The following is a 20,985-nucleotide window of genomic DNA, read 5'->3' as shown; positions in this document are numbered from 1 at the left end:
ATCTCATAAGCATCTTTGCTGTGGTTTGAGAGTATAACAAGGTCAAATCTCAAACAGATTCTAAGTCTCTGCTATTCTTGAATGCCATAATCAGACCTAGTACATATCTACCAGTGTCCTCTTAAAGGGCAGCCTCTGAGCTACAGATGATGCTTTGAGAGAGGTACCCAGCAGTGAGTGCTAGAACCTTTCAATTGTCTGACCTGGGTGCCCCTTGAAGGCAGCAGTTCCTGGAACTCAGCTTTCCTTCCTCTTCTCTCAGACCACCATCATTCCTGCTGTCCCCTGGGACCCACCTCCAAGCTCCCTGAGAAGGACTCAACCTTCCCACACAACTCTTCTACCCATGCAGTCCCCAAAGATAAGCCCTTTCCAGTCTCAGAGCTTTATTGCTAACCAGACTAAGATTCAAGTGATAAAGATGTGGAAGAGAGAGTCAAAACTTAACAAACTCACTACAGACCTGGACACGGTCACAGCCAAGTATTTCCTGATTCCTGAAAAGGCAACTGGAATCCCATTTGAGTGTCTGTCCTCTTTCCATTCCCTTGAACTCAGTCTCTTTCCATGCTCTTTGCACTGAGGGTTAGTGAAAGCAACAGGCCATCTGAAGGGTAAACCTAACAGAACTCTTTTGTGACACAAAAAGGGACAATATACCTTTTGTGTCCAGACTAAGGAACTCCCATTTTACTAGGTCTCTACTGGGCCTAGGCATGATCCCTCACAGGCATTTACTTCCCTCTATAGAAATGCCGCAACGCTTTGTCTAAAAATAGCTTCTACACCCACTGGACACCAATTGCCTCAAATCCCACTGTTAGAGACTCATCACCCGAGAATACGCATTACCTTTTAGAACATTGTCTTTTCAGAATGCCATACTAATTCACCAGCATCTCAGTGGGAGTTAATTTACCAGAACCATTTTCCCTGAAGTGGCAAGATGAGAAGTTGGAGAATTTAGCTCAGGAGCAGGATAGAGTGAATTGCTATTGGCTATTGTAAGCGTTGGCCCCTGGGTATAACATCTGACTGCAGGAGTGTTGCAGCAGGCAAAACCCCATGATACCTTCTGTGTATATGCATGCATATCTCAGCCTCATTCTGGTCACATACCATTTCCTGGTGAAAGCATCACCTTGCACAATACGAAGCTGTGCCCATGACACATGCCCAGTGGATCTATCTACATTCCTTAGTCAAGATGCAGACATCCTTAAAAAGGACTTCAAAACACAGGTGAAACATCAGGCCACACACAAATGAAGAAATCAAAACATGTCTCAGGTAACAGCTCTGAGCTTGCAAACCAGGATAATTAAGAAATGATGGCTTTCCTCACAAAATAAATCTTTATTCAGCAAAAAACAAAAATCCTTCAACTAGCAAGTGCCTCGAAGCATTTACAGTATGGTTGTATTTATAATGATGGGATTTTCAAGCAATATTTTTGGAATTTAGATACTTCCAGAAATAAGATCTCTCTTCTACCAGCAATTAAACCTTGCACATCTGGAAAACAAGGTGGAATGTAGGTGTAGGACAATTAATCAGAGAAAATCGAGGAATATGGGGTTGGGTAGAGATTGGAGTCAGAGTACAGAAGTAAAGACTATAGGAGACTGAATATGGAAACAACAGTAGCCAGACCATGTGTGATAACAGAACTTTGAGCTAACACGTCTGCAACCACCATCCCAAGAAACCATGGTCTCTATAGAAATTGGCCCAGAATGATCAGGACTTGGGCAATGACCCCTAGCTTCCCTATTTTGTCCCTGCTGCCAACTCAGGACTAACCAGACTGCCCGACCAAATCCAGATATGCTCCCCAATGCAACCACATTATGAAACCCCGATTCTAACTACCCCACCTCCAGCTTTACCATGCCAAAAATAATGCTTCACTATAAAGCTGTTCCTCCTCCCACACCCTTCAAATCTCTACCAAACCAAGTGATGGTGGCTAAGTCTCTTGATACAGCAAGCTGTAAGTAGACAGTTTCTGTTCTCATTTGGTCCTCCCTTATTTCTAGAACTGAGTTCAAATCCCAGTTCTCCTACTTACTTGCTGTGTGACCTTGGTCAAGTTATTTCACTTCTATGTATCTCAGGCAACTTATTAGCAATGTGGAGATGATAAGAGTACAAAGAGTGATGAGAGGGGTGTTGTGAGTTAATATATATTAAAAAGCACTTGCAACAATGCCTGGAATAGAACAAATGTTCAGTGCATGGTAGCCATTATTATTATCACCATTGCTGTTGATATGAGAAGAATTCCAGGAGGAAATGGGAGTTGCAAAATGAGAAAGCAGAAGTGCTAAGAGAAGACAGGCAAAAACTGTTCCCATCAGACCCCCAGGGATGAGCTGCATTGGGCCCATAGGACAGGTAAAGCTCTGGCTTGTGCAAGCTGCTCTGTCCATGAAAAGAAATGCTGCCTGGCTCCCAAGAGCTTCAGTAACCACATCCTCATCATCACCAATACCACCGTCATCACAATTATCATCCCCCGCATAATCACCTTCATTCCTATCACCACTGCCACCACCACCACCACCATCATCATCATTATCTTCATCACAATGATCACTCCTACAATCATCACCTTCATCCCTATCACCATCAACATCATCACCATCATCACCATCATTATTATCATCATCACCACCATCATCACAATTATCGTTCCTACTATCACCTTCATCCCTATCACCATCACCACCATCATCATCCCTACCATCATCATCATCATCACAATCATCATCCCCACCATCATCGCAATCATCATCCCTACCATTGATGATGGTGGTGGTGGTGACGGTGGTGATAGGGATGAAGGTGATGATGCTGGGGATGATAATTGTGATGATGGTGGTGCTGGTGATGATAAGGATGTGGTTACTGAAGCTCGTGGGAGCCAGGCAGCATTTCTTTTCATGGACAGAGCAGCTTGTGCGAGCCAGAGCTTTGCCCATCAATATCAACATCCTCACTGTCATCCACAACGTCCTCATCACCACCTCAGTCCAGAAGTACTGAGTGCCCACTACATGCAAAACAAGAGCTGGGAGGTATGAGGGGCTCAAAAAGGAAGCCACATGGGTCCTGACCTCTAGCTAGTGGAAGGAGTGCTGTAGGTTCAGAGGCAAGTTGCTGTGGGTGGGTTTTTTAAATGCTAAGCTGAGGCTCTGAGCCTGTCATCTCTGGTTCTTAAAATGTCAGGGGCCAGGGATGTTTGAGGGACAATAGTTGAACATGGCAAACCAGTCCAAACCCAGGACTGTCTGAACTGGGAATCCAAGGGAAGGCACGGGCAGTAAGCACTATAGGAGGGCCATCTTTAGTGCAATTATTGATAACTATTGAGTGCTTAGGACTGGGGGCCATCTGGGTGTAGTTTGCAGTGCCACAGCTTAATGGCCATGAGATTTTGAGCATATGAATTTACCTTGCTGTGCCTCAGTTTCTCACCTGTAGTATGGGGATGATAATTGTCCTCATAGGGTTGTGGGAAGGACTAAGTGGGTCAATACATGGCTTATTCTAGAACAATGCTTGGTGCAAACAGGCTCCTGTAAATGTTACTATTGCTACCGTTGCCCTCCTTAGGTTAAGCTCTGTAAGTACAAGGACTTTGTCTTCTTGGTTGTATCATCTCTTCAGTGCCTGAGTCAGTGCCTGGCATATACTAGATGTTCAATCTTTTTTTACTGTTTTGAAAATTGACTGCATATTATTTGGTAGTCATTTGAGACTTACAGAAAAGCTGCAAAAATAGAACAGTGCTTCTGGGCCCCCTTCACCTAACTTCCCTTAATGTCAACATCTTTTATTGCCATAGTACAATTAATAAAACTGAGACATTAACAATGATACAATACCATCAGCTAATCTAGCAACCTTACAATAAACAATTTTGAGTGACCAAATGAAAGAAAGAAGAAAGGAAGGACTTGGTCTGGGTGGAAGTGATCAAGGCAGACTTCCTGGAGGAGGTAGATTTGAGCTGGCCCTTGACAGAGGAAGGTACTGAGACAGAAAGGCAGAAGATAGACGGCCCCATGGTCTGCAGTGGGCATGTGAGAATCAGCCTGGTTGAAGGCAGGGTAGAGCAGAGGGGAAGAGTTGAATGTGGGAGGGGTGAGGGGCAGGGGCCGCCTCCAGGTACCTGGCTTTCTTTTTGTCCAGCTGCATCTCCTCTGTGCTCCCATTGATGCCGTAGAGGGTCATGAAGATGTTGGAGTCAGTGCCCCCGCCTACCACATCCCCTGTCCACACTGTCATTTCATAGAGAACCTGCCATTAAAGAGACACAGATGCTGAGTCTCAGCCTCACCCTCCAACCCTACCTGAACTGCCTCAGTCTCACCAGAGAAAGCAAACACGCTGTTCAAGTTCTACGGCTCTGGAAGGAACCTCTCCCCTAGTCAACTGTAAATGCCTGGACAGTGAGCCTTGTCACTCCCTTACACCCTGAACTGTGCCCGGTCTGGTGCTAGAAAGGAGTTTCTGAGGAGAGCCCTTGTTCAACAGAAACATGATGGAAAGCCCAGCATTCACTGACGCTTCGTCAGTCGACTTCCAAACTACATCCAGCCATGCCAGCAGCTCATGGTGACAGAACAGTGGCCTTTGGAGCCCTCCAGAGCTCCGTGTGAATCCCAGACCTGCCACCTGCTGGCTATTAGACCCGCCAGCCTTGGCTCTCGGGTGGTAAAATAGGGATAAGCTCCCTTGCAGAGTGAGAACTGCTGACCATTTGCATGGTGTCTGGCACTGAGCCTGCCACCTGTGTGTCCCCAAGCAGCAGCCAATGTTCAAGGTGTCAATCCCCCTTCATGCCACAGCCTACACATGCCCTGCAGCTGTGAGTGAGAGGTGCCCTTGGGAGTGATGCCTACGGAGGGAGCACTGCCTCAATCCACTTGTGAAGTGGGGCAGTCCCCTACTTCCATGATGTTTGCTTGAGACTGGGGTTTTGCCATTTAGCCTGAGGGGTGTGCCAAACAGAATGTGTGCCCTCTGTCTCTACTGCAGGATGAGGCACAGCCTGCTCTTCCTGGCATGCCTCCACTGAGGCCCCACCTTGGCTCTTCCTCTAAGGAAGGCAGCCTGTGGCAAGAGAAAGCATTTACACTGATGTTCTGGAATGTTCTTTGGTCCTGGATTCTTACTCCTTTCCTTCTTATCAAGTGCCTCGGACTCACAGTGAAGTCTGAAGGTTTAGGAGAGGCTCAGACACACAATCAGGGAAGGGCCATCTTGACTGTCTCCTTTGAATGTACCTGGCCTGGTGTGTCCCTTTTCTGCAGGCTGCCACATTCCTCTATCACCTGTGCAGGGGCCTGGTCCCCATTACCCGGAAGGCTGGACTTCTGAACCTGGGCTGTTAATCACACTGGTCATGTCCCCATCATTATGCCTGGTGGGGGCTGCGTGCTTTTCCGGCAGCATCTAGAATCTCTGCCAGAACACTGTGATGTTTGAAGTATTCTGCACAGGCCTGGCCTGCAGGAGAAATTCAGGACATGTTTGTGGAGGGAATGGATGAAGAGCCTCTTGCTTTACCAAGAAAATCCTCTTAGACCATCCAAAAAGGGCATTCATGATGGGCAGGAGGAGCTACTGGGAACAAAAGTGGGAGTCTGACACTTTTTTGCTCTTACCCAGACAGGCATAAAAAATAGAACGATCAAAATGAGTGCTTCAGTGACCCCACGGAGACCAGCCCCTGAAAGCTGAGCTGTCCAACTCTTGTGTTCTCTGTATCCGTCTTTCTCTCCTTTACACAGACACATCTCTTTTTATGTAATAGGTTTGTTTCCAAAAAGAGACGGAAACAGTGCTCTTGTAATTCTAGTCTGATATCAGGTGTCCTGGGGAGACGGCCAGTCCAAAGAACCCTGCAGTTCTTTGTAAAGTGAAAAATCTGTGTTCCTTTGTCCTGTGGATAACGGTGGTGTAGGTCTGGATTTTCCTGGACTAAAGGGCTTGGAGGGAGCTGCAGCTGCACTGTGTGGGGTGTGCATGTGTGCTGGGCAGTGGCATACAGGCACACACGGGCCGGGAAGTGGGTCAGGCGGAGGTCCCCGGCTGAACTGCGTGCTCACTCACACCATCCGTCTGGCCACACATGGAGATGTCTGGCAGGAGGGGAAGGCTATGTGCTGTAGGAAGTGCTGCTCTCTGACTCTCCAGCAGGTGAGGGGCAGGAGACTGGCAGGCTCCTACGCTCGTGCCTGTCAAGGTTTTCAGAGCGCCATTTCTGTTTCTGTATACAATGTAGGCAGAACCCGCTTAAGTCCAAATGATTTCTTCTCATCTTTGTGGGACAGCTTCTGATCTGGTCCAGGAAGCCCACTGGTTTTGATTCAGGACCAGAGATATGGGTTGGGGCTTTCTGTTGACACTGTAGCCATGAGCCAAAAAGAGAAACCCACAAGGTCAGGGGAAACAGAGGCTTCTGGGCCACCAAATGGCTGTGGGTCCTTGGATCCCAGCACTAGGCATCTGGCTCCTGTCTGGACTGACCTGTGCATTTATACAACTTGTCTCAGGTCCTTTGGCCAGTTAGAGGTGGAGCCAGGACAGGAGCCTCTTGTTCTCCAGGCTTTTCTAGTTAAGGAGGGTCTTGTGTGGACACCACTGGCTGCCCCATGAGACCCAGAGGTTCACAGTATCCCAGATGCTGTGTTTCCCATCACCACCCTACTGCCATTGATGGTGGATCCTTTGGTGAATAATGACCCTGCCTGTCTACGTGGTGCTGCTTCCTTGCAAAGATCTTTGTGGACTGTGATCACATTAGTTCTCACCAAGACCCTGCATGGAACAGGCCATGAGTAGCAGGGGTGCATTATTTCTAAGAAGCATATGGAAAGAACAAGGCCCAGAGAAATGAGGTGACTTGCCCAAGGTCACACAGCAGCAGACCAGAAGAGAGTTCAGTCTGTGGCTCCTAGCGAAGTACATCTGGCTAGCATACCAGGCTGCAGCACCTGTGGATGCCCCAGTGATGAGTCTCCTACTTCTTCCACTTCTGTCTCCCCTGCTGCCCCCCACCCCAATCTGCACTGTCCTGGCCATGCACTGCACACTCACAGTGTCCCTACCTTGATCCCGATGTTCACCACCATGGCATCCAAGAGGTCGAAGACACGCGAAGTGATGCCATCACCTCTGTCTTTGGCAAGCCAGTAGTTACAGTTCAACGTGTACTTGGTGCCCTGGGTGGGAACTGCCAAACACAACTCTTCCACCAGCCAGCAGCTCTCAGGGGAGGCCCCGTCATGGCCCAGCTAGGAGGAGACACACCTGGTCTGTGACGATCTGGACACAACTGGGAAAGAAGTGCTCCCTGCTCTGACCCTCCCTCAGTGCTTCTTCCCAATGTGCTATATACTTGCTGGCCCAGGTCCCTCCCAGGAAGGTGAAGAGATTGCGCAGATGTAATTACAGTCTCTAATCAGGTAACTTTGAGTGGGCTGGACCCAATCAGTTGAGCCCTTAAAAAACCATGTCTAGATGTCAGAGGTGAAGAAGAGGGAGATATTTGAAGCAGAAGAGATTGTCTCCTATTGAACAAGCAAATAGCCAGATTTTGGAGAGGGCCCCGTGGTGGAGAATGATGGACGGCCTCTGAGAGCTGAACGCCTCAGTCCTACACCCCAAGAAAATAGATTCTGCCAACAACCAGTGGGCCTGGAAGAGGAACCCAAGCCCCGGATAAAATCGCAGCCCTGGCTGCAACTTGATTTCAGCCCACTGAGACCTTGAAAATGGACCCTGCTAACTCACACCTAGACTCCTGACCCATGAAACTGAGATAATACATTTGTGTTGCTTTAAGGCACTAAGTTTGTGGTAATTTGTTACAGAGCAATAGAAACTAATACACAGAACATTCCCACTGGGTGAGTGGGAAACAGACACACAGAGGGGCAGGTGGCTCACCCAAAGTCACCTGGCTAGTTTGTTCTGCTCTGCTACCTGCTCTGAGGGGCACTGCAGACAGGCTGCTCTTCCCACCCTGCACTCCACCACCCACCCAGGTACTGGTCAGCTCCATCTGTCCCTAGGGTGGTCACTATCATGGGGTCCCAAGAAGCCAGCACCTCTATTTTCTTGATGATGCCCACATCCAAGCCGGCGACATAGAACTCCTCCACAGAGCCACGACTGAAGCCCCTCTTCCCGCATGGGTGGTCCAACCAGATGCGGTTACTTCGTTCATCTTCCTCCCCGATGAGGAAGATGAAGGCTCTGCTGTCAGTGGCCGCGTCCCTGTGCTTCCCAGTGGTGACCGACACATAGTAGGGAATAACTGCAAGACATCACAGGGCCCAGCCTCATAACAGACCAGGTGGACAAGGCACTGCCTCACAGGCTCATAGACTTGGACGTGACCTCTGAGGGTATTGATCTCAGCTCCCTGCTCAGAGACAAAGTGCAGTGAGCCCTTCAGACTGGTGAGTTATCTGTGGTGCGTGGCTCCTCTCCAATGACTGAGGGAGTTGCTAACTCCCAACGCACAGAACAAGACAGCATTCTTGTCACTTGTTTGGAGTGTCAAGCTTCTAAAAGCTCTTTTGATCAATTATTCTGCATGAACCTAGCACTATTATGTGAAGAAGGGTAAGAAAAATAACCTCTCACCTTTTATAGGCATTATTTGCCTGAAAAGCTCAACGATGGTCAACAAAAATGATGTTGACAAAAGCAAGGTCTCATAGAAAGAAGGGATTTGAAGAAGAACAATAAAAATGTACTATATATGCAACATAGTGAATGAAAGTCCTAGAAGACATCCATTTCCAAAACCAGATTAATCAGCATAAAAACTTGCTCAGGTAGTGTCCATAGAGTTCTAATTTCCTATCAACTACCCATTCATCTTGCAGGTAGGGGTGGTTATGACATGTAAGGAGATATTGTTGGGTAGGTTTCTGGAGAAATCTTTTTTAAAAGGGTTGATTCACCTGGGAGGAGTACTCTTTTTCCCTTGCCCTTCTGCTTGGAATGTGGATGTGATGGCTGGAGCTCCAACATTCATCTGGGAACCATGGGCAACATTTAGGAGAGAAGTTATTTATAAGGTTGCCAGAGTGACCAGGTTAAAGGAACCTAGGTGCTTGATTATACTGGAACTGCTGTATTAGTTCCAGATGGCCTAGCTTTGGACTTTTATGTGAGAGAAAAGAATAATTCTTAATTTTTTTAACCACCATTTCCAGGTCTCTGTCATTTGCAGTTACAAATTGATAAAAGCTGGAAACCATTCTCCTGGTTCATCTTTCTCAATAGCTTGGGAGACACTCCCCTGGTGTAGTGGTTTTAGGTTATGCAATCTGTATCTCTTTGAAAAGTTTCCAAACCATCTCTTCCTGGCTGGAATTACCTGCATATGGCCTTGTTTCATCTTTACAGGGGGAGCCTTTCCACAGGTGGTCATAGTGCTTAAGGAAAGGCCCTTTCTTGGGGGTCCTGTCACTCATTTACAGAGTGAGAAGGTAAAGTGTAAGCAGACTAGCTTTGTCTGTCTGACTGCACAGATCCACCATTTGGTCTACTGGAGGGGGATAGCATGGTTGTCACATTCTTTTTTTTTTTTTTTTCAAAATAAAAATATTTTGAAATATTTGAATATCTCTGGTTGGTAAATCTTTCTCCATCCCTTTATTTTGAGTCTTTGTGTATCCTTGCATGTGAGATGGGTCTGGATGCAACATACCAATGGGTTTTGGCTTTTTTTGCCTGTCTGTGTCTTCGGATTGGGAGATTTAGTCGATTTAAATTTAGAATTAATAATAATTTATGTGAGTTTAACACTGCCATTTAATGTTAGCTGGCTGTTTTGCCCATTAGTTGATGTAAATTCTTGATTATGTTGATGCTCTTTACTTTTTGCTATTTTTTAGAAAGGCTGATACTGTTTGTTCCTTTCTATGTGTAGTGGTTCTTGCAGAAGCTCTTGTAAAGCAGGCCTGGTGGTGATGAAATCTCTGAGTGCTTGCTTGTTCACAAAAGATTTTATTTTTCCTTCGCTTATGAAGCTTAATTTGGATAGATGTAAAATTCTGGGTTGAAAGTTCTTTTCTGTAAGGACGTTGAATATTGGCCCCTCTCTTCTGGCTTGGAGAGTTTCTGCTGAGAGATCTGCTATGAGTCTGATAGGCTTCCCTTTGTGGGTAACCTGACCTTTTTCTCTGGCTGCCCTCAGTATTTTCTCCTGCATTTCGACCCTGGTGAATCTGATGATTATGTGCCTTGAGGTTGGTCTTTTTGAGGAATATCTTTGTGGTGTTCTCTGTATTACCTGGAGTTGAATATTGTTCTGCCTTGCGAGGTTGGGAAAGTTTTCCTGAATAATATCCTGAAGCGTATTTTCCAGTGTGGATTGATTCTCTTCGTCACATTCAGGTACACCTATCAAATGTAGATTAGGTCTTTTCACATAGTCCCATATTTCTTGGAGACTTTGCTCGTCCCTTTTTATCATTTTTTCTCTAATCTTGTCTTCTCATTTTATTTCATTAAATTGGTCTTTGACCTCTGATATCTTTTCTTCTGCTTGATCAATTTGGCTGTTAAAACTTGTGCATACTTCATGAAGTTCTCGTGTTGTTTTTCAGCTTCATTAATTCACTTATATTCCTCTCTAAATTGTGTATTCTTGTTAACATTTCATCAAACCTTTTTTCAAAGTTCTTAGTTTCTTTGCATTGGGTTAGAACAAGTTCTTTTAATTCCCGGAAGTTTCTTATCATCCACCTTTTGAAGTCTGCTTCTGATAATGGAACACACTCGTTCTCCATCAGGCCTTGTTCCGTTGCTGATGAGGAACTGTAATCCCCTGCAGAAGGAGAGGCATTCTGATTTTGGGTATTCTCAGCCTTTTTAGGCTGGTTTCTTCCCTTCGTTGTAGATTTATCCATCTGTGGTCTTTATAATTACCGTCTTTGTAATTGGGTTTCTGAGTGGACGTCCAACTTGTTGATTCCCAGCGCTAAAATCTGAGCAACCCACTGTGCCGGCCAAAACAGCGGCGTTAAGATTGATGGTGCTTTTCTGACTCTGCACCAAGAACTGCTGCACCAAGGCAGTGGCAAAACCGCCTTACTGGCCACAAGAGTCGCGCTTGCGACCCGTGGGACTCCTCTGCTGGAAATCTCCTGGTGTGTGAGCAACAAAAATTTGTCTGAAAGTGTGGCATCCTCTCGTTCTCTGTGCTTTCACTGGGAGCTACAATCCCGAGCTGCTAGTGATCAGCCATCTTGGATCTTTCTGTCACATTCATATGTTTAAGAGAACTGCCTAGGAAGGTAGTGTGTTCAAATGTTCAATAGACAATTAGAAAATTGCCTTATCTCAAAACTCTGGTTGGCAAAATGAACTTGCCAGGGAATTATGATATTGTTTATGGAGGAAGAAAAGACAGAAGCCAAGATATCAGCTTGTCCAAGGCCACGCATTTTACTGTCAAACCAGAAATGGAACTTCAGTCCCCAAATGGCCGTCTCAAGACTTCTTCCCCTGCCTACACCATCACATCGTGCCTTAAGTTTGAATGGCTGAGTGTTCTGTGTGATGCTCTAGTGACATGTGAGGGATGTTTATTCTCACCCTAACCTCCTTTAGCCTTTGTCTCCACATCTGCAAAGGGGGCTTAGCCCTGCCCTCTCACCTGCAGGGTTGTTCTGGGGATAAACAGGCAATATATGTGAAAACTATTTAAATGACTAAGCGTTAGATATGTCATTGGTGATTGTGGGGCTCAAGAATGGCTCATCCAGGAATTGCTTTTAAACATTTCCATGTGCCTGGTCCCCGTCTAAAGAGCTCCCTGGTTGGCTTACTTGGGCCCTCCTGAACGTAGTCAGCCATGGGGCCGGTCACTGTGTTGATGTCGACGTCGGCCATCTTGGAGCTCAGGGCGATCTCCCAGAAGTCAGCGGGGCTGCTGCAGTTGCTGCTGCGGTCCCCCGTGTACTCCTGTGTGGGACAGCAGGACTGGCAGTCACAGCTCCAGCACCTCCACCCCACGGGCCCTCCCCTAGGCATGAGGATGGCCACAGGCCCTGTTGGTCCCTTGCCTCACCTTCTCGTAAAAGAGCCTCTCGAGTCGCCCATCCTCCTTCTTTAGGGACAGCCAGCGCCCGCACAGGAACAGGAACTCGTCCTCGTTGGTGTCATTCCAGATCTCCACCTTCTCCACATACCAGTCTGCGCACCACTTGGAGTTGTCGTGGCGGAGCTTGATCTTGTAGATGACGCCTAGGTCAGCAGCCTCAATGATGAAGGTGTCAGCCTGGGGAGGCCAGATGTGGGGACTCGGGTGGGGGGTGCAACCCACTCAACCCCCTCCAGCTCCACCCTTCCAGAACCTTCCATCCCCCTCGGTTGCTGCGCTGAACAGACCTTCCTTGCTGGAGAGACCTCCAGGCCCACATCTGCAACACCCAACCTGTGGGGTCCGAAGTCTCACATCTACAGTGGTCCCATTTTGCAGTCCACTTAATATGTGTAGTGCCATAGAGAAAACTGCTTTCACCATATTCCTCTTGGGAGAAGCCTGTGGGTGTTTGGAAGCCTCCTCTGTGTAAGGTGGGTGGGACCTGAAGGCCATGGTCAGAGGCAGAGGAGGGGTGGTCAGCCAGTCCTGTTCCCAGACTGCTTAGCTATGCTGAGCATTGGGGATGAATCCAGCTGTGGCAGCTGGAGGGCAAAAGTTCCTCTAGAGATAAGCTTCTGAGTAATGGGAGGGGGACTGACATTCCCTAGGAGATGCTGAGGGAGTTGGATGAGCCAGCAAGGCCAGGCTTCAGGAGAGGAGGCAGAAGAGGCGAGGCTCTGGGGGTAGCCAGGCTGCATAGGGACTCAGGGACAAATATCTGGAACTCAGGCTCAAGAGGGTGTTGTGGGGTTGTGATGCAAGGCTCTCCTCTGTGTCCCTGAGTCTGTCTTTAGTCAGGTGGACATTCCAGTCTTGTGTGCTGATTCTTTGAGGGGAGCTTGGCAAGGTATGGATTCCAGGCTTTGAATGAGATGGAGCCAAGACAGAGGTTGAATGTGGGAGGCAGGAGTCAGGGTGGGAATCTGAGGAGGGTTAGAGGGGACAGGTGACACTGAGTGACACCTGCTTTCCTTCTGAAAGATTTGCTGAGTGCAGGTGCCATGTGAGTCACTGTGCGAAACCTTAGGAATCCAGAGATGAGTAGAATAGGTCCTTCTGCCGCCAGGACCCCATAGTCTAGTATGACAAGAGGAGGGGATGGGTAATTCTAGCTCAGGTGGTAGGAGCAACCACCTGCGTGAGGACTAGAGCCAGGCCTGGGCAGACAGACATCTCCAGGTGTCAGCATTAAGCTACAGCTGGGGGGCCGGGCTTTCCAGGCAGCTCAGGTGGGGACAGCCCATGGCCAAGGCAGCTGCAGGTAAATAGCAGCTAGTGGTGTGTGGCCAAAAGCAGATGTGGACGGGAGCAGTCCTGGGGTGCTGGCAATCCACTGGGTTCACTAGAGTAAGAATGGACCCACCCTGAGATACAGCAATTCCACTTGTTTGCATCTGTCCTGGGGAAGACCTTCACATTGCACAAGAATGTTTATTACAGATAATTTTTACAGTGGAAAATCGGAAGCCATCTGGGGTCCAGTGCTTGGGGAATGGCTACATAACTGGCAAAGCCTTTTCTGCAGAACATTTTGTCTGCAGTGGTTACAGAGAAGAGTCAACTCCATCTGTATTTTAATGCCCTGGCAGAGAGTTTTCCAAGGCAGCCATGCAGGCCAAGGGCAATTTAAAGAAGTATGTAGTATGATGTCGTTTATGTAAAACAGTAATACCACCTAATGGCTTACCTATTTTCTATGGGTGCATGTACATGTAAGCAGAGAAAACGTTTGGAAAGATGCTGAGGCAGGAGAGAGGGCAGGACATTCTGGAAACTGCACACAGTGGTCTACAGAGGGCACCCTGAACGGGCCAGTGGGCAGGCCATGAAAGTCTGCAAATCCTGTGACGGACTCAGGGCAGATCTGGGATCCGTGGGGAACCTCTGCAGGCTTGAAGTGAGAGAGGGACTGGTCAGCTTTGGATAGGTTAACTGAGGAAGCTGGAGAGTGGGTTGGATGGCTGGGCCTGGAGCAGAGAGCCCAGGCTGGCTCGGTGAACAAGCTGAGATGAGACAGGGCTGAGTGGAGACAGGGCAGACTTGGCTGATCTGAAGTTATTTAGAAGGAAGACTCTGGAACCTGGCGATTGATTGGATATGGGTGGGGAGGGGTTTCCAACAGGGAGAGGGGTTTCCAAGATGACTCCCATATTCTGGAGCAAGTGATCAGAGAAATGGAAGCTTCTAGACGTTCAGCAGTGAACTTAAGGTCACATGGTTAGTAACTGAGCCAGAAGTTGCTCCAGCTCCCCTGAAGAGTCGTCAAAACTGGAGGAAAATAGAAGAAAGTGATGGGGCAGAACTGGGCAAAGATTTTTTTCTTCTGACATAACAATTGCTGAGAGAAAAAAAGAAGAAACAGAATCTGAACATAGAGGAGAATCACTTGCATCACCTTCATTTATACTTCCACTCATTTATTTACTTAAACCATATTTATTAAACACCTACTCTTTGCCAGAGTCTGTAAATAAAGCTGTGCATAAAAATGGACCTATCAACTGTATGCTGTGCATTGCTGCCTTTACAATGCATTTGCCAAGCATCAACACCAGGCATCAACTAGGGCAGGGGACAGGTGAGCTCTCCCAAGGCTTGATAACATCCAGCACGAAGAGCTACCTGCCTGCCAGACATAGTTCTAGACACTTCACATTTGTAATTCAGTTGACTTTCACAATAACTGAAAATTAACTCTTTTTTAGGGTAGAGTAAAAGGAGGCACAAATATGTTAAGTAACTTGTCTAAGATCACGCAGCTAGTAAGTGTCAGGCCAGGATCTGAGCTCAGGTGACCTGGCCCTAGCATCGGGGACCTGATAAATAATATCCCCAGTGTAGTCAGGGACAATCACATAAATCACATGACCTTTTTGGCATTCCATTTTTACAAGATGGAAAGAGGAGGATAGGACTCCTCTTAGCTACTTTACAAGGGCAGTGAACAATTATGTCTCTGTGGTACATGAATTTATGTTTTAAGATGATTTCTTCCTGGTACAACATGATCTTACATCTTGTCCTGTTTTTCAGCCCAGAGGTCTAATTAGCAATCATGTTACTATCCCTGCTTCAGATGCAGTAAACTGAAGTTAAAGGTAAATGGTTTCTATCTGGATGTTGAAGCAGTGAATGGGAGTGCTGGGGTCTGAGGAGACCTGGCAGCCAGGCTGGGGCTCCTTCCATTGTCTGAATCATGGGTCAGGTCACTAGCCAGCTGCAGACCCACTTAGATGACAACCACATTTCCTGTCCCAGGGCTAATATCCTCCTCACTAGTAGAGTGGTTCAGTGCTAAGGGATATGCCTGGCTGGGGTAAGGTTCAAGGAGACCCTTGATAAATACCCATTAGCTGATGTATGAAATCCCCAGACATGCATAGCCACAGGCAAGAGCACAGATCGGGTTAGGAGCCAATCCCCTTCACCTGATCTGTGGAGATAGCCTGGCCTGTAGGGTTTCTGGTAGATTTTGGTGCATGTAGAGGAGAAGGAAAGGAGGCTGAGGAGCAAGTGGTGGGCAATGGCAGAAAGGTCACGGAGTGGGAGGAGTAGAGGCAGGGACAGGGGAGCCGAGCTGGTGGGAAGGGAAGGTTCACAAAGCCCACTCTTAGAGGTGTGTTTCTGTAAAATCACTGTCAGAGCTGGAAGGGCCTTAGACATCACCTAGTCATGTGGTTTTCAAGCCTTTTTATAGCCACAGAACCCTTTGCTTGACAGAGGGCTTGCTTGGCACTGCAAGCAACAGGCCAGGTCAAAGTGGATCCACCTGGAAGGGAATCGGGTGTCCATCTGCATCTGTCTTTGCGACCGCCAAGGCTCCCAAGAGCCTTGGAGCCACCTGAGGCTCTACACAACACAACTTAGCCAATTCATATCTTATCCTTTAATTTACAGATGAGGAAACTGAGGCCAGAGAAGTTGAAGCAGATAAGAAGTTGATAGCACAACCAGGCCTCCAGATCCCCTCTCCACCCCACAGTTCAAGTCTCTGTGAGCACAGCCCATGCCATTCTGCAGTGTTCACCTCCACGTTCATGAACCATGCACAGTGAACTGGATTTTCCGAACATGGCCCAGCCCCATGAAGCCAACAATCTGGAGCTGCAGCAGGTCTCCCACTTGCCCAAGACCAGCCTTCTGCTTCACCCCGTACCCTACGCAGGACCCAGGGTGGGTACATCAGCAAGGAATGGGGAACAAGGAGCACTTGCAGGGGAAGGGCAAGGCCAGAGGCCCAAATGAGGGTGTATGATGTTCCACAAAGTTCCTGGATGTCCCCGGGAACCAAGAAGAGCTGGTGCCTTGATGGCTGGGCCTGGGGAGGAGAAGGGAAGGAGGGTGAACCCTGTGTGCCCCTCATACCGTTCCTCTCTCAAACTTGTTGGTGCGGTTCTCTGACTTGCCAAGATACCGCTCCCCAGTGTCCCCCAGGTCTCCGTAGACAGTGATGTACACCTTGGCGTCCGTCCCTGCCCCGGGAATGTTCCCTGTGAAGATCTGCACCGAGTACAGCACAACTGGACAGGTGGTGAGACAGACAGACAAAGGGAAGAAAAGGGGTCAGTGCTTTAGGTCTTGGGGAACTGGATTTGTAGGAGGTACTAAGCTTTTGGTCTAGGCCTTAAGAGGTTAGCGCCTTCCTTTCGTTCACTCAGTGATGCATATTCAGCTTCAAATCCATGTGGTTCTCTAGTGGGAAGTGTGCTCATTGGATCTAGACCCAGGTGGGCTTTTTGAGATCCCCAAAATGGGGACTTTTTTGAGCACCCCTCAAACCATCTATCTGCTCATATAGCTGCCTGCAGTGTTCAGGGAGAAAGACTCAGAAACTACTTGAGATATGTCCACGCTGTGGTTGCTGGATCTACCTGTCACGATACACAACAATAATATGCTTTCCCATTTGAAGGTGACCAGTGTCAACACAAGATCCTTCTAACTGGTTCACAGAAAAATATTTTTTTAGAACAGTTTCCCCTCTGTTCATTTCCTTATGTTCATTTATTCTCCAACCCACTGCCACCACCCACCCCCGCCCCAGCGCTCCAAGCCAACTCCTCACTGAAGCCACTGTGACCGCTGCCCTCTCCTTGGTCTCCCATGGCCCATAGGGAGGGCTAAATATTGGTGTGATAATTAAAAATCATGAAAAATAAAAATAAATGGTATCTTATTTTTGTTTTGCTGTTTTTGTCTAAGGAAAAACAAAATATCTCCTTTCCCAACCTTCTCCCAATCAGGGAGAGTTGTCATGCATTTTTATGAAGGCTGAAAATTGGTTGGCCCGTCTCTGTATCCTCTGTCTTTGGAGATTTTGAGTTTCAGGCCAAGGAAGAGGAGACTTGGCTGGATTACCCCCAAGGAGAGAAATGGAAGCTGAAAGGCAGAGGTGTCCAAAGTGGGAGGAAGGTTAACTTTCCTTGTCCTGGGAGGGAGTGAGGGTTCAGGAGTATCTCACAGGCAGCAGGGATCCCTCACCTGCACACAGGGATCCTCTAGGGAGATGACCACTGGGCTTCTTTGGGGACTTGAAGCTTGAAGGGGGTATCAAGGGTGGAAGAGAGGGTCTTTTGACAAAGCCAGATTCATGCAGGGGTGTTTCTGGTGAAGAGCCAGCAGTGACACTGTGTGACAGTGAGCACAGCTGGGGATGGCACTCACCCCAGACTAAGGGCCAGGCCTCTCCTGTGAGCCTCAGGATTCCTAGAAGACCCTCAGAAAAGGGATTCCCCTCCCTGCAGTGAAGGAGATGGGCTTTCTTATCAACGCTTGCAAGTGGGCTCAGAACCACATTTAATTAAATTTAAAAAGTAAAGTGATGTGAGTTGCTTGTCCCATGGCCGTGGAACACACTCACACCTACAGCAAGGCTCCCGTGAGTTCCCTATTTTCCGCTGGGTTCTGCAGCATTTTCCCCGCCTGCTCTCCTTCTGTGTAGCCGGGCGCCCCTTCTTGGGTAGCTTTATGATTTCCTAATCTCACACCTGTGCCTCTGATGCCAAGGTCTCCCAGGTTCCACCCGCGTTCCTCGGCTCTCATCTTGCACTTCCTTGAGTTCTTTGAGCCTGTGCCTCCAACCCAGGTTCTTCCTTTGTTTTGGATCTGCACACATATTACCTAGAGGGGGTCTCCACTTTGACCAGACCCCAACATCACAAACTCACATGTTCAAACCTAAACTCGACCCTCTCCTGCCACCTCCTGACCCTTTTCCAAACTTTCTCCTCAACTATCTTTCTTATCTCAGTGGCCCAAGACCCTGCCCTCCAAAACTACTAGGTGCATTGTGAGAGTTGACCTGCAGAGGCTTGTCAGAGACACTGCCAAGGGCAGAAACCAGGGACCAGCCACACTTGCTCCCACCTCACCCTGCCCCACTTAGCTCAGTGCAGAAACCTGTCAGCATTTCACACACTACATTAATAAAGAAAATCCTTTATTGTTCAAATGTTACCCAAGCTTGTCTTGCTAATATTGACCTGAGGTGACATTAGGAAACTTGTCACGGTTTAGACACAACAGCTGATGGTCCTCCTCCTCATTTTTCTCCCCATCCATTTTCTAGCTGTGCATTCAGGCCTGGCCCACGTGTGAGCGAATCACAGGTGGCACAGGCCTGTCAGGACACCTTTTCTAGGAGCCTATGTCCTGAAGCAGGATGCTGTGTCCCCAGGGGCTGGGATGAAATGGCCCCCTCACTCCCCCTTCCTCTGCTGCTTTCTCCAGTCCTCTGGGAATTAGGAACACTGATTCAGCTTCTGGGTGCTGAGCAATGCGGTAGTGCAGTTAGAGCCAGCTATTTCTGGATCCTCCTCCCTCCCCGTCCCACCCAGGCCACCCGGCGCATCCGTGGAGAGATGTTTCCCTAGAAACATCACCGAGCTCAGAGTGGGTTTTGTGGTGTTATCCACACAGAACAGCTCAAGTGTTCTCCTGGGACAGCTTTCCAGGGCATCCTCTGGGGGCCAAGTAGAGAAGGGAATTATCCCCAGATTTAATAGCAAAGACTATGTGGAGAAAGGGATAGCAGCAGGGAAGTCGCACTACTGAGGCAACACTTGTTTTTATTTCTGGGCGGCAACTCAGGTTAGAGGAAAGGCAGAGCTATAGCTGTTTTACTTCCAGTGACAAAAAAGGAAGATGGTGCTTGTCTTTTGGATGTCTTATCTGCTTGGGCCTGTCTTCCTGGCTCCATAAGGGGCCTGGAATTTTGAATTTTACTCCAGTTTTTCCAAGAAGACAATGTAACAAATTTAAGTTGAATTTTCAAGCTCTTGGAGCTTCTGTGATCTGTGTAGGCTGCCCTGCTAGAGAGATCCACTGTATTCTTTGTCGATTATCAGGAGTAGAAAGTCTGTTTTTGGCAAATAAATGTGACTTTTGAAATAGCTCAAGATTATTCAGAGCTGAATGGCTGGTGAATAACATGGGATTGACATGGATGATGCCATTGCTGGTCAGAACAGAGGTATGACTCTGTCCATTGTTCTAGGAAGAATGTATGTATGTGGGGTGTGTGTGTGTGTGTGTGTGTGTGTGCACATGCGTGCATGTGTGTACATATACAATGTAGAAAGAGAGGAGAAGGCCGAGGACTGAGCCTTGAGGAATACTATCCAGCATGAAAAAGGAAACTAGCACTCTAAACACTTCAGAGAGATAGGAAAAGAACTAGAAAATGGTGATGTCACCAAGAGCAAAGGAGGAGGAAGTACAAGAAGTGGGTGGCCAGTTTAAAGCAAATCCTTTAGAGAAAACCACACTGATGAAGAATGGACAAGTTAACCAGCCCATCCAGAAAAGAAACCCATGACCTTGAACATTCTAGAGCCACACTCAACTACTGAGAACAAGTACACAATGGTTTCAGTTAGATATAAATCCAGAAGGTTTCTTGATTCATACTAAGTTGGGACAGCTGAGAAGCAGAGAAGCCCAAGCCATAGGGGTAGCAAATAAATGAAAAGCCATAGGGGTAGCAAATAAATGAAAAGCAGGGAGAAAACAGGGACCAGGATAAGCCAGGCACAGGATTCCCCTTATCAGGATGTATTATCCCAATGTCAAACTGAGAAAGGATTTGAGCACAAATCTTGGAGCGACACAGCTGAGTTTCTGCAGACTAGCTCACCCATGTATTAGCTGTGTGCACTTAGGCAGGTTATACAACCTCTATGAGCCTCAATCGCCCTCTCTACACAGTCGAGGTAACAAAAGACCCTCCTCCTGAGTGAAGAGGCTCAGCCTGGCACAGGGCAGGTGCTCCACAGGGAGGGCCAGGGTCCCAGAGCCTGCCCATGGTGATTAGGGTGGCCACACCACCACACTTACTGTCTAGAGGCTCTTCTACTTCCTTGTAGACTTGCCGTAAGGACCCATCTTTCATGTATTTCTCAGTGAAGATGTCATATGGAACCAGTTCTCGAATGGTCTTTTTGTCATCCTCAGAGGTGGCAAGCCACCGATCGCATGGGAAAGTCAAGGTCTCTGAACCCTGGGGTGAGGCAGAGAAAGGAAAACTAGTCCTTAGTGTGAAAGCTACCAACTTCAGAGATTCATCAGCATCTCGATATTCATGGAGACAAAGGACAAGGATCATGGGACCCCGTAAATAATGTAAAAGCCACAGGGGAGCCCCTTGCCCCAATTTCAGTAGATCTAGTCTAAAAGACTTGCATAACCAAACCAGAGTTTGGCTTTGAAAGAATCGGGTTCCCAGGGTCACTTAAAAATAGGTATCTGAACTCTATCCTGGAGACTCAGATTCAGTGGGTAAGGGGAGGGGTCTCTGTATTTAAAAA

The 20,985-nt window shown here is 47.8% G+C and overlaps 1 protein-coding gene across 3 annotated transcripts in view; it reads right to left on the bottom strand.

Annotated features, from left to right (window-relative positions):
• LOXHD1 (lipoxygenase homology PLAT domains 1) overlaps positions 1-20,985 on the bottom strand; it is a 187,982-nt gene that overhangs the window by 37,853 nt on the left and 129,144 nt on the right. The window contains exons 28-34 of one of the 3 annotated variants that reach the window (XM_039463738.2): positions 20,516-20,678; positions 16,547-16,701; positions 12,107-12,316; positions 11,865-12,000; positions 8,124-8,332; positions 7,122-7,307; positions 4,178-4,305 (exon numbers count right to left, since the gene is read on the bottom strand). In XM_039463738.2, the coding sequence (XP_039319672.1) occupies positions 4,178-4,305; positions 7,122-7,307; positions 8,124-8,332; positions 11,865-12,000; positions 12,107-12,316; positions 16,547-16,701; positions 20,516-20,678 (1,187 nt within the window). Of the gene's footprint in view, positions 1-4,177; positions 4,306-4,910; positions 5,121-7,121; positions 7,308-8,123; positions 8,333-11,864; positions 12,001-12,106; positions 12,317-16,546; positions 16,702-20,515; positions 20,679-20,985 lie in introns of those variants that run through there. The other 2 variants (XM_074383520.1, XM_010335407.2) reach the window with 2 other exon arrangements.

This window comes from Saimiri boliviensis, chromosome 13 (assembly GCF_048565385.1).
Source record: "Saimiri boliviensis isolate mSaiBol1 chromosome 13, mSaiBol1.pri, whole genome shotgun sequence".
In the NCBI taxonomy this organism is placed as follows: Eukaryota; Metazoa; Chordata; class Mammalia; order Primates; family Cebidae; genus Saimiri; species Saimiri boliviensis.
This window is presented reverse-complemented; position numbering and strand designations above follow the sequence as displayed.